The sequence below is a fragment of the Lynx canadensis genome, chromosome A1 (genome assembly GCF_007474595.2).
Source record: "Lynx canadensis isolate LIC74 chromosome A1, mLynCan4.pri.v2, whole genome shotgun sequence".
NCBI classification, from domain to species: Eukaryota; Metazoa; Chordata; class Mammalia; order Carnivora; family Felidae; genus Lynx; species Lynx canadensis.
In genome coordinates this window covers 228,168,865-228,181,854 of record NC_044303.2, presented here as the reverse complement: position 1 = coordinate 228,181,854, position 12,990 = coordinate 228,168,865, and the positions used below count along the sequence as shown (strand labels likewise).

The following is a 12,990-nucleotide window of genomic DNA, read 5'->3' as shown; positions in this document are numbered from 1 at the left end:
AACTGGCATCAGGGTATAAGCTGGACAGCCTCTGTTATTTCCTGAGGGAACTGTTTCACAATTACGTTTGACCCCCTCGACGCCACGGTAACCTTACAGAGGGAGGTGAGACGGGGAAATATCAAAGTTTTCCTCATCAGAGATGCCTGTCCATCAAAAGCTAGTTTTAAAGAGTGTGTTTTAGGCACCACGCCGCACGGGTTCTCACCTTGTCAAAAGCAGGGTAGACGGCACGGATTTCCGTCAGCCATCCATATGGCATGTGACCCACAGGGTATGTGGCTGTCAAAATTGCCACCGCCTACAAGAGGAAAAGCCAGCAGAATTAGCGTCCACATCCCCGAGAGAATTTCCAGTAGCTGCTGTTTGCCCCGTGGCAGCATGAGCCATCTCTGGGGTGGCCGCCACAGACAGATAACCCCACACTGGGTGACAAGCATTGGCCAGCCACAGGACAGCCCCGGGGGAAGCGGGGAAGGGGCAGGTGGTCCACTGTGACCATGGATGGGAGTGGGGTACAGGAGCCCAGGTAGTGCATGGAGACCAGGAGGATGCATCTTCTTTACACGAATCCAAAGAGAAACGGCTCTGGGTTGTGGGCTGGACAAGCTACAGTTTGAACCCAGGCCCACCAGACCAAGGATCTTTGCTCTTTCCATTGAGCCGAATGGAACCCTCCCGGCTAGCCCAGTTCTGGAGTCTCAACATGCGATTTTGAGCCCGCTCTGCTCTCTGGGTAGTCTTTGCTCAGGGTCCGCCTCTATGCCTCCATCTTGTTCCTGCGGGTGGCCTGGCGGTGGCTCTGTGGCCCCCTCCTTCCAACTCAACTCACTTTTAATCTGTCCAGCCAGGATAGCCAAATTTTGATGTTTAACTTAGGAAGACTAAGTAAATATTTCTTACAGGAAACCAAACATGTTCTTCCGTGGAAATGAGACTTTCTCTTCCTATGTGAATGAAAAGGAAGGGGTGTGAAAACAAAGCATTGAACCCCACATGTTGGCGAGTTCAGCTCTAGCTGGCTAGTAAAAGAGAAGTTCAGCCTTCATCTGTTTTAATGAACATAACATTGATGCCTGGAACATGAAGTGAGTCCCCCGCTGGGTGAAGAAAGCGCTGTGAGGGTAGAGGGGTAGACCCGAGTCAAACCTCCACTTGGTCACCTACCAGCGGCGTGAAGTGTGGACCCACTCAGACCCCCTTTCTGTTCCTCTAGCAGAACCGTGGGAATAACGGCATCCATCACACAGGGCGGTTGGGAGTCAACACAATGTGCATAAAGTGCCCTCACATAGCAGATGGTCAATCAACGTGGGTCCTGTACCCTCTGTGCTGGGCCTCTAGGTCATGGAGGTCACTATAGAAACGGCTCCAATATATCACTTGCCTTTTTTTTTTTTAAAAGGGGATGATGGAGTTCTGGCACAGAAGTGATGGGGGTCACGTACTTTCTTTTCCTGTGCGACTGAAACTGAAGTCGTTAACTGAAAAAGCTGCTGGGTTACAGGAGCCACCCAAGATGACGACCTTCATGATCCAAAACACAAAACCCAGGAACAAACTGAGGCAGGAGAAGGTGTCCTGCTTGGGATTTATGTGCTTCCCTTCCTAAGCCAACACGAGCTGCTTCCCAGGACATGGAAACTGGCACGAGACCCCGGGCGGGAGACATGCCGAGAACACATTCAAGGGCAATGAGCAAAACCAGAAGGCCCTCAGGGGCAGCCACCAGCCCTCCTGAAGGACCAGCACTTCCGGAGACGGAATCGATTCTCCAGAAGGCAGCAGAGGAGGGAACGAACGAAGTAGCTCTCTTTGTTCATCCCATCCTTGAGAGATGGAAAAAATGATTCCACTCTTTTTTTTTTTTTTTTTTTTTGGAGCAGCTGCCAGTTTCCAGATAAATTTCTTGAGTTGTGAGTGAGTAGATGAGGGAGGTCTTCATTCGGAGGAGGGCAGACTGCCACAGGGCACGCAGGGCCGTGACCGCTGGGCCATATGTGTAGGAAGGCGGAGCATGAACAGGGGAGAGAGGCCGGGGTCACGATGGAGGCACCGGCCCTCACAGTCCGGGCGTTTTCGTTGCTGTGCCCGGCATAGTGTCTGGTCTTCGGCAACCACAGTGAAGCAGCATCATGCCGACTCCACGGAAAAACGGAAAGGCCGTTGGGCGGGAGGCGGAAAATCTGGATTCTGAGGCCAGCCCAGCTTCCTGCTAGTTTTGTGTCCTCGCCTCTGTTTCCTCAAATGGCCAATGAGAACAATGAAGGAGCTGTCTCCTTCCATACTCATAAATAAGGAAGAAATGATATGATTGTAAGACCCTCATGGCTTCTGAGTGTGAATGCGTCACATAATTTAATAGCACAGGATTACTGAAGCTCTCAAGAGGGATCAGAGACAAGCTTGCATCCACCTTCCCGCCCCCATTCTTCATGAGGTGACCACAAGCCTCCCCCTCCCCGCCCTGGCCCCCCATCCCCAGAAAGTGCCCTACCTCTGTCGCTGCAGAACTTCCACCAAGGTCCCGGGAAACAAAGAGGTTGACGATCGGTCTACTGATTCTCTGTGTAGCCAAGATGAGAGCCAGGGGCCACCAGAAGCTCAGCATCTTCCTTATCGTTGCATCCCCCTGTGTCAAGAAATGGAGAGAAAGGGTCACTAGGCTCTAGGAGCAGAACAGGAGAAACACTTCAGAGCCAGAGCTTTTCCTTCTGATGTCAATCATGCGTCAATTCATTGTACTTAAAAAAAAATGGCATAAGGAAAGGCTCTGTAGCCAAGCCAATCTGAATGAAAACAAAACGTACAGTCTTACTCGAAATTAACTCAGACGGCTGGCAAGCTGCTGTGAAATCAAAACACACATTTAAGTATGATGGATCCACATCACTGTTTTCCAAAGAGGGAAGCTCTACACTCAGGCAGACCCCGATTCCACGGCCTGAGAAGCAGGCTGGAAATTAGTTTTTGTTTAAGTCATCAAATGGACTGGCTAGAAGCCACGTCTGTAAGAGGTAACTCTCAGAAGTAAAAAATGACTGTAATTTATTTTGTAACCCGTCAGGTCACGAATGCGCCTAATTATTTGGGCACCGTGCAAATCCACGACAGAGATTCTTATTCTCGAAGCTCTCACAGAAGTCATGTAAATGTGCAGAAGCGTAAAAATAAGAACACGGTCAAGAAAATGTGGTTTATTAAGAATTCTACAAAGTAAAGATGTGTGCAGTCTTTAAAGCCTGGCTTTTATGATTTTATGATTTTGATTCTTCAGAGGTGAAGGGTTACATCATGGAACCAGGTCAGCCGCTCTGGTTTCCCTTTGCTGGTGGCTCAATGTTACGAGACGGATTGTTACGATCAAGACCAATTTGATGTGGTTGTCCTAGTGGCGGAAACAACGAGATCAGGTTTTATTGACGGCCTGCCCTCTCGGATGGAGGTAAGTGGTCAACGTAATTATTGTTCTGACATGACAGGGGTAACCTGTGGTCAAAGGCGGGATCAGGGACTTATTCCGGGCCCTTAGGGAACCAAGCATATCTACCTTACAGCTAGATGGAAACACAGCCCAGTGACACCCGATAACGAAGGTAGAACAGATGAGCATATACATAAATCAGATGCTGTTGACACTGATGACGAAAAAGTGCTTGGGCCACTGGTGTAAGATCATACCCTGCTTCTACCCGACTCAACTTCGGAGGTGCAGGCCAAGCTCTGTCTCCATCCAGGAGCGTCTCAGACCTTACCGCTATCTCCTTTCTCTCAGCTTCCGTGGCCCTTGTGTCCCGTCTGCAGGTCTATGTGCTCTCCTGGATCCACGTGTGAGTGTCGCTTCTGTGTTGGTCTTAGCTACCAAATGAGGTGTACTACGTTGGTTGAGGATAGAGACCCTGTTTAAAATGTTTCTGGGCCCCTCCACGGTACCTGTAGGCTCTGCTCGCTCCACAGAAGGTATGTGAATGCACAACTGTGTTTGGCCCGTACAGAAAGTATAAACAAAGCCTGGGGCCCTGCTGTGAAATTAAGAATAACCCAAATATGAGTTTAAAGGTACTGCGGGTCCTAAAACACTTGTTGATTAATATATAAGTACCGTGCGCTATTGGATTGCCCCACTGGAGCTCCATTTTGATGAATGACTGACTTTTGACAATAGAGGGTAAGGAAAACCGAAACTGCTACACCTACTCAGCCTGACCTGACTCACTGTGCCTCAGTCTCCCTGATATGCAACGAAGGAGGCTGAACAGTGACCTCTAAGACCTCTTCTATCTCCAGGGGCCCTTCATTCTCCAACCGTCTCCCCTGTGGCCACGACCTAGCACTTGACAGCTTGGAGCATGTGCTCCTTGTACGGACACCCCCAATTCGCAAAGGGCCGGGGCAGCACTCGGCCGCCCTCGGAGGCACAGACAGGGTGTCGGCGAGTTCTAAGGACGTACCCCCAGCTCCGGTCCGCTCCTGTCGGGGATGATGTCGTGGATGTTCTTGTAGTAGCCCAGGCACAGGGTGGTGCAGCGCACAAGGGCGCCCATGTACAAGGAAAGGATGGGGATGAGCAGAGGCTCCCTGCATTCCAGGTGACTGTGGAGCAAAATGGCTACAAAAACGACCTGAGAGATAGGAAAACGAGAGCAAGTCAGAGGGGAGAAGATGGAGCCCGTCGACAGAAGCACAGTCCACCCTCTTGCACCCCGATGAGACACATCTCTGAGTGAAAATCCCGACGTTGAGGAGGAGAACGGAAACTTGGGCTGAGGCTCAAGGCCACTCTCAGAATTCAGGGTCAGATGCCTGGGGTTCACCGGAAGGGCACACGATCATTTTGCCATATTCACCATGAAGGTTCTTTGAAGGTAACTGCACATCTCGTTAAGGTTATTGCTAAAAAAAAAATATCTGGAAACTTTGGGCTCCTAGATTCCCAAGAGATGTGGCAGAGGTTTGCCCTTCTTGAACCTGGATCCCGACACGCACAGGTAACCCACACGGGAGGCCCTAAGTCCACAAGGAAAGAGTAGTGGTGATCAGTGATGTCTATAGAAAAATACACATTTAACATTTACAAGATGCAATTCATTAAAAATGCTGCTAAAGGCACCAATGTTAATTATTATAAGGCAAGCCAGATTAAAATTTAAAATACAAACATATAGAAGTGGAATAAGTCAACAAAATAGTCAAGAGGGATTGAAAAAAATAATCAAGTATTGATCTCTACTGACTGTAGAGTCCCCACAACAAATTTAACAACGTATTTAACCTTCCTGTCTGCAAAACTCAGACAAGCAGCCCAGTCTCTGTCCAGAGCCATCTGGGGATTCATACATTCAGGAGAGCACTGAGCATACTGAGTGCAAAAATAAAGTAATGGGGGAGGGGGACGATTCCTGAGCTACATTACTTTTTTTTTTTTAATGTTTATTTATTTTTGAGAGAAAGAAAGAGAGAGAGAGAGAAAAGACAGGTGGGAGGGGCAGAGAGAGAGGGAGACACAGAATCTGAAGCAGGCTCCAGGCTCTGAGCTGTCAGCACAGAGCCCGATGTAGGGCTCGAACCCATGAACCGTGAGGTCACAAACTGAGCCCAAGTTGGATGCTTAACCGACTGAGCCACCCAGGCACCCCTCGACTTTTCTTTTTTTTTAAAGATTTTATTTTTAAGCAATCTCTACACTTAACGTGGGGCTCAAACTTACAACCCTGAGATCAAGAGTTACATACATTTCCTACCGACTGAGCCAGCCAGGCACCCCGAGCTAGAGCGACTTTAATGGCCAAATATCTGTGGAACAATAGGTGTGCAAAATATACCGCCATCGAGTGATCCTGACCAGAGGAGGCTTATCCTGGTCACTTCAGTGCCGAGAGATCAGTGATGACAGAAAGTTAAAAAGGAAGCTGGAGACTGAGCGTGATTAACTGGATGAGTGCCTTCCGCTGCTGTAGGGAACACACACAGAAAAGCAGGGTAATACAGAGAAACTTCTGAACGCAGTAAAAGCATCAGATGCTAGAGGTGGTTTGTTGACGGCATCGATGAATCTCGTGCCCGGATGTCCTTCTCAAACCCAGTACATGAGGCTGACTAGGACAGGGAGCCTCCGGGGATGCAGGAGAGAGAGGCACTGCTTGGCCACGTGGACGCACCAGGCTGCCCGCAGCACCGACAATGTGAATGGACACAAGTCAGGCCACATTCACACTCGCGCTCACGCTCTCGGAGGATACAGCAGAGCCCAGTGATAGAAGTCAAGATGCCCGGACCTGGCTCCGTGCCTGTTCCTTCCAAGTGGAACTATCAAATGTCAACTGAAAATGCGAACACCAGCTGGGGAAGCCTTGCTAAGGACGCACTGTGTTTGAAACAGGAGACCAGGGGGTTTGTGATGGGGCCAAGATGTGCAGTGATGTCTCTAAAGCATTAGATGCCTCTAAGGAGCCGCCATGCAAACTCACACTGGTGCATGTACAACAAGCTGAACGTTTGGCAGCTAGAAAACGTACAGAGCAAACTAAGATGACCTTGTGCAGAGACTGAAAACTCACTGTACAAGAAATGAATACGTAAGGATCATCCCCCCCGCTGCTAAGTCCAGGAAAGACCCCCAGGGCCGTCAGGATGGCCATGCAAGATGGAGGCCTGCCGAGCAGAGCCACGGAGGAGGATGTGGAGGTGACGGAAAAAAGAGGGACTCGGCCGAAAGGAGAGCGAGTGTGGCGATGACAGGAAACAGCCAGAGAATCATGGCAGGCTATTTGGGACCGAGGGAAGGTGGGAAGCACTGGGCCAGTGGCTCTCACAGCCTCCCTGCGCGTTTAATAGCTCGATGCCATGTGGCCCAGCACCTGTCACAGAGCTGACACCATCACTGTGGATTGTACTGTTTGCCAACTGAAAATAACACGGGGCAGGGGCGCCTGGGTGGCTAAGTCGGTTAAGCGTCCGACTCTTGATTTCGTCTCAGGTCATGGTCTCACAGTTCTTGAGTTTGAGCCCCGTGCTGGGCTCTGTACTGGCAACTGGGACCCTGCTTGGGATTCCCTCTCCCTCTCTCTCTAGCCCCTCCCCTGCACGCGTGCTCTCTCTCTCTCTCTCTCTCAAAATGAAATGAAATGAAATAAAGTAAAATAACACGGGGCCTTCTGCAATTAAAGTCCAGAATTATGACTCTGAGTCTGATATAGCCACCGAAAATATTGGGTTATTTTCTGAGGGGGAACGTAGGGCCTCACTGGTGAGGACTTTTCCCAGTGAGAGCCTGTTCTGTGCTGGCCTCGTACTGGGTGCCGGGATTCAGTGATCAATGAGATCATCCCAAATTCTGTCCTGGGGAGCGGACGGTCGAGCGGAGAAGCAGGGACCTTAATCACACAGTGGCGCTGGCGAGCGCCCGCTGACACAGGGAAGGAAGAGTGGCTGTGCTAGGACAGCCAGGCTGCTGTGAGGGAGGGCGTCTTCCTGGGTGCTGTCTGAGCTGAGACCTACAGTCTCCGCAGGAGACTAGCCAGGAATGGCAGGCGTCGGAGGCAGGTGGGGAGAACTGAGGCAGCACGTTTCCTCCCGGGGAAGATGGGGCTGAGGTGAAAAGCCCCAGTGGAAGGGGGCTCTGCCCTACCGAGGCCCCGAACGGAGTACCCGTGGCTGGAGTGCAGGAAGCAAGGGGACAAGAGGAGAAGGCTAAGCTGGAGAGGAAGCAAGGCCAAAGGTCTTCAGTACCTTGTTGGCCGTGACCAGGATTTTGAGTTTTTTACCTCAAGAACACCAGGAAGCAATTTCTTAGGTTTTTTTTTTCTTTCATGTTTATTTACTTATTTTGAGAGAGAGAGAGAGAGAGAGGGAGAGAGGAGAAGAAGAGGAAGAGAGAGAATCCCAAGCAGGCTCCTTACTCAGTGTGGAGCCTGACATGGGGCTCCATCCCGTGACCGTGACCTGAGCCGAATTCAAGAGTTAGATGCTTAGCCGACTGAGCCACTCAGGTGACCCCATCAGGAGCAGCTTCCAAGCAGGGGATGAGGTAAAAAGAACGGATTACAGGGGTGGCAGTGGGGAAGGGAGGAGGTGGGTCAGAGCAGAGGCAGAGGCAAGAGAGGAGACATCCGGGTGGGAGGGGAGGCAGAGATGGGGAGAGGAGGGCGGATAAAAGAAACATCTACGACTGGGGCGCCTGCCCGGTTGGTTAAGTGTCTGACTCTTGATTTCAGCTCAGGTCGTGATCTCACAGTTTATGGGTTCAAGCCCCATGTCGGGCTCTTCGCTGACAGTGTGGAGCCTGCTTGCGATTCTCTCTCTCTGCCCTCTCCTGCTCGTGTTCTCTCTCAAGATAAATAAACTTTTTTAAAATAAAAGAAATATCTAGGAAAAAATCAAAAAGGCTTGATGGTGAACAGGGTGCTCGTAGGACGGTTCAGGGTTTCTGACCAGATGATGCGTGCCACTGATTTGCGTAAAACCGAAATGTCTGATAGAGAAGATAGGAATTCGAGCTTGGGGTGGCTTTGCAGGAGCTGAATGGAGCTACCACAGGGACATTTAGATAGGTTGTCTGGAGCTCAGAGGAGAGGGTCTGGCTACAGATATTTGGTATCCAATCTGGAAGGCGGGCATGAATTAGATGTTTCTCCAACAGAACAGAACAGAGAGAGGAGAGAGAGAGAAAGGTGCTGAGAAAGGTCCACATGTTCACAGAATAGAGGAGGTGGGCCTTCAGAAGGAGGAGACAGACCAGGACCGTGGTGCTGAGTACCAGTGGGAAGGAACGTTTTGTGCAGGAAGGAGCAGTCAACAGAGTGAAGGGATGTCTGAGAAGTTGACAGGGAACGTCCACTGGGTTAAGTGACATGAAGGTCATTAGCAAGAACTATTTGGGTGGGCTGACGGGGGTGGAAGTCCACCTGGAGTCGGTAAAAGAATAAAAGAGACGTGAAAAAAAAATGGAGACAGTGGGTGAAAACCACTCTTGCAAAAAGTCTGGCTGTGAAGTAATGAAGACAGAGGATTGTGGCTAGAGAGGTACATGGGAGCCAGAAAAATCTTCTTATTGTCCTTGTCTTCAAATGTTACACGTTAAGAGAAATGACCCAGGGGAGACAGAATGGATCACTGATAAACTGAATAAAGTTCTTGAGAAAGCACGGAATCCAAGGCACAGGTGGAAGAAGTGGTTCTGGACCACAGAGAAGGGACACCTCTTCTAAAATGGCAGAAAACGGAAGTGATGCCAGACTGTGAAGGTAGGCTTGTAGGTTTGGTGGCCAGAAGTTGAAGAATTTGGTTGCTTCAATTTTCGCAGAGAAGTGGGGAGAGAGCTCGTCTACAGGGAGAGTGAGGAGGGTCCGGAAGCCTCTGAGTTAGTTACTGGAGTCAGCTGAGGTGAGTGAGGAGACTAGGGATCCGTGGTTTGATTAGTCGGTCCCATTGTGGAACCTTCTTCATTATTGTTATTATTATTATTATTGTTTTAATTTTTCTTAACGTTTATTTATTTCTGAGAGACAGAACACCAGTGGGAGAGGGGCAGAGAGAGAGGAAGACACAGAATCCGAAGCAGGCTCCAGGCTCTGAGCCATCAGCACAGAGCCCGACGCGGGGCTCGAACTCACGCGTGGCGAGATCAAGACCTGAGCGGAGGTCAGACACCTAACCGACTGAGCCACCCAGGAGCCCCATCCGCTGTTTGAACTTCGTGCAGGAGCACTTGCTACCTGCATGCAGGTGGTGACAGGTGCATCACAGGGTGGTTCAAGAGTGGGATCTTGCCAGAAGGCTGAGATGAAAAGGCAGGAGGCAAGGGGATTTACAGTAGTGCAGCATCATTACTGAGCTAGAATCTTGGCCTCCCATCCTGGGGCCCTCAGCCAACTTCAGAAGGCAAGGGCTAGGACAGGAGGCCCGAGTAAGGTCTGACAACCCCAGGAGAATTCTCATTTTGATACTGAGCAAATATTGACCAGGTGATTGTGAAATATAACAGAGACAGCAGTATTTTTCATAAACCCTTTGGCATTTACTAGAACATAACAGCACCATTGAGAGTAATAGTGGCACAGAAAAGCATTGCCTGCGTGAACCACACCGAGAGCTTTCTTGTACTATGATGAGACACCAATTAGCTTAGTCAAATTAAAAAAAATTTTTTTTTTCAACGTTTATTTATTTTTGGGACAGAGAGAGACAGAGCATGAACGGGGGAGGGGCAGAGAGAGAGGGAGACACAGAATCGGAAACAGGCTCCAGGCTCCGAGCCATCAGCCCAGAGCCCGACGCGGGGCTCGAACTCACGGACCGCGAGATCGTGACCTGGCTGAAGTCGGACGCTCAACCGACTGCGCCACCCAGGCACCCCTCGTCAAGTTTTTAAAAATGAGAGTTGCCACTGAAATTCAAGACGTTATAAACCATGTTCATTTTACCATTGGCCACTGCTTGCTATGTATCTATGCTAAGGTGGCATTTCAAAGGACTTTGCCTAAGATCTATTTACTCATTGCCAAATCCGGTAGTTAAATGCTTTCAAGGAGCAAGAAGAATAAAGCTGGGGGTGCAGGCAGGGGTAATAAAAGACTTAGGAACAAAAATTGCATTTATTCCCTCAGGCGTTTAAACTACAAGGTTTAAAATAACTACTTCACCAGGAATAGCCGGGGGCCAGATGGCATCTGAATCCAGCTCCCATCTTACTAACCAGATATGTTTATTCTGCATTTGCGAGCCCTCCCAGCAGGCATCGGCCAGGACTGGGTTTCAAACCGAGAAGGAAAAGGCCGTGGGTGTGCTCAGCAGAGCATTTTTCAGGGATATAGTGTTCTCTTCCACCCTTAGATGCCTACTATATTTATCGTAGGCAAAGTCCAGCTTTTCTATTTGTTTGCCCTTCAGAAAACATGCATCTCAAAATACTCAGGGAGCTGCTGATGCGACTTGCTGCCCGTGAGAAGTCTTTCCTTTATTTCAAATGAAGTGATTAGAGTGAATAAGGCAGTTTAGTTCATGTCTCCGAGGACGAGTTAAATAAAAGTAAGCTCCGGACAAAAATCTCCAGTAACTCACAAAGAAAATTAACAAAGATACATCAAGGAATGATGTTAGCCAGTGTTCGGGCGTGCACATGTGTGTGCAAACACACACACACACACACAGAGTGTTCATAGGAATAACATAAATTACTTTTAATAGTGATGCACGGAGTAAACGCAATTAATCTGGAAATGGAATTGTTGGTCTTTAGGGAGGTACTCACGGTCTGACCGTAGATTATTTCACAAAGGTGGCTAAAAGACTAGCATGTATGATGGGAAGAAACCAGGCAGAGATGCCTAGAAACATTCCCAGAATGGAACTGGGAATCGGGAAAAGAGTTTAAGAAATCAGTCCATCCCTCTCCTCTGTGAAGACCTTGTTCTCCCAAACCCCTGATGGCAGGAACTATGCCTAATTTATAGATTATAGGAATTAGATCTAATTTCCTGCTGAAATGTTTCAGGCAGTATCCCCGGTGGCAGAGGAAGGGAAGGAAAATGGAAAATCAGGGTTGGTGCCAGACCCCAGGGGCCTGGATTCAGCAGGAAGCGTGCAGCGTGGGTCCAACGTCCTGGCTCTTTTCTTTTTTTTTTTTTTTTTTTCCAACGTTTATTTATTTTTGGGACAGAGAGAGACAGAGCATGAACGGGGGAGGGGCAGAGAGAGAGGGAGACACAGAATCGGAAACAGGCTCCAGGCTCTGAGCAGTCAGCACAGAGCCCGACGCGGGGCTCGAACTCACGGATCGCGAGATCGTGACCTGGCTGAAGTCGGACGCTTAACCGACTGCGCCACCCAGGCGCCCCAACGTCCTGGCTCTTTTCAAATGTGGGCGAATGACGTGTGAATGGCAGCCCTGGGTGGCATAAGAGCAGTTCCTAAGAGCTCCCTCTGGGACCGAGGGACAGACCATGTACTGTTGGGCCACACAGAGGGCCAAGTGTGCGTCCAGCCAAGTGCACAGTGACCCTCTGAACACCAGACATGTACTAGCTGGGACCTGATGGCTGTTTCCCGTGCGAGCCCAACCCTCTGCCACTGACTTTAAATTCCTACCACCCTCCAGCCAGCAGGATTATACACACTTACGCTGCAAACGGCTTCGCTTTCTCTCTACTCTGACAAACCTTTGCCGAAGTCCACGTTTGATCTGGGGAAAGTCGGAATGCACGGCAGGGTGAATGAATGTAAGTGAGGCATGGGTGGGTTCTGTCACTCGCCAGAGAGAGGCTCTGAGCGGCACACAGACCACACTTACCTGAGCTATGACGTCTGAGATCGAGGCACATCCCACCAGGAAACTGTATTTGTGTTTCAGGAGAATGCCGGCGTGGGTCCATGCCTGCCGGAAAGAAAAGGATTGGGCGTGAGAGACGCTATCAGCACTGGCTCACTTCTGGTCGTTAGGATTTCCTGGGAGTTCCTGAAATAGACTTTGTACCCCCCGACACCTTAGGAGCACAGGACAAATTTTCAGTTGGTCAAATGACTGGAACTTGGCCTGATGGCTAGGTGCACACAAGATTTTTTTAAGTGGCATCCGTGACTGCACGGTATTTATTTAGGACAGATTATACGCAGGCCAGTGTACTCATTAGGTCCACGTGCCTGGCAGGAAAGCTGGGTGGCTACCAGGAACGGAGGAAACGCCGCCTCTCCCTCTCTGGGGCGGTCGGAGTGCCAAGGCAGAAACGTTCTCCTTACACGAAGCATGTTACAATGAGGGCTCCAGGTTGGGTCTAAGTTATTACAGTCATTATGGGTTCTCATCAGCTGATTAGGGCTCTAATGAGGGCTCTTCTTCCTTCTTTTCAAGCCAGGGCAGGATCTGATCTGACACCTTGCTTTTGAGGGCAATTACGAGGAAGGTCCTCTGCGGGGAGCAGACCATGGAAAGCCCAAGGAAAGGTGAGTTTGGAGGCCGGGAGTTCAAGACAGGATCTGTTGAAAGATGATCCCTCT

The 12,990-nt window shown here is 49.8% G+C and overlaps 1 protein-coding gene across 1 annotated transcript in view; it reads right to left on the bottom strand.

The window, feature by feature from the left end:
• The window catches only part of ANKH (ANKH inorganic pyrophosphate transport regulator), a 141,257-nt gene that overhangs the window by 34,580 nt on the left and 93,687 nt on the right, over positions 1-12,990 (bottom strand). The window contains exons 4-7 of the mRNA XM_030332353.1: positions 12,287-12,370; positions 4,452-4,622; positions 2,498-2,632; positions 209-301 (exon numbers count right to left, since the gene is read on the bottom strand). Coding sequence (XP_030188213.1) covers positions 209-301; positions 2,498-2,632; positions 4,452-4,622; positions 12,287-12,370 — 483 coding nt within the window. The remainder of the gene's footprint in view (positions 1-208; positions 302-2,497; positions 2,633-4,451; positions 4,623-12,286; positions 12,371-12,990) is intronic.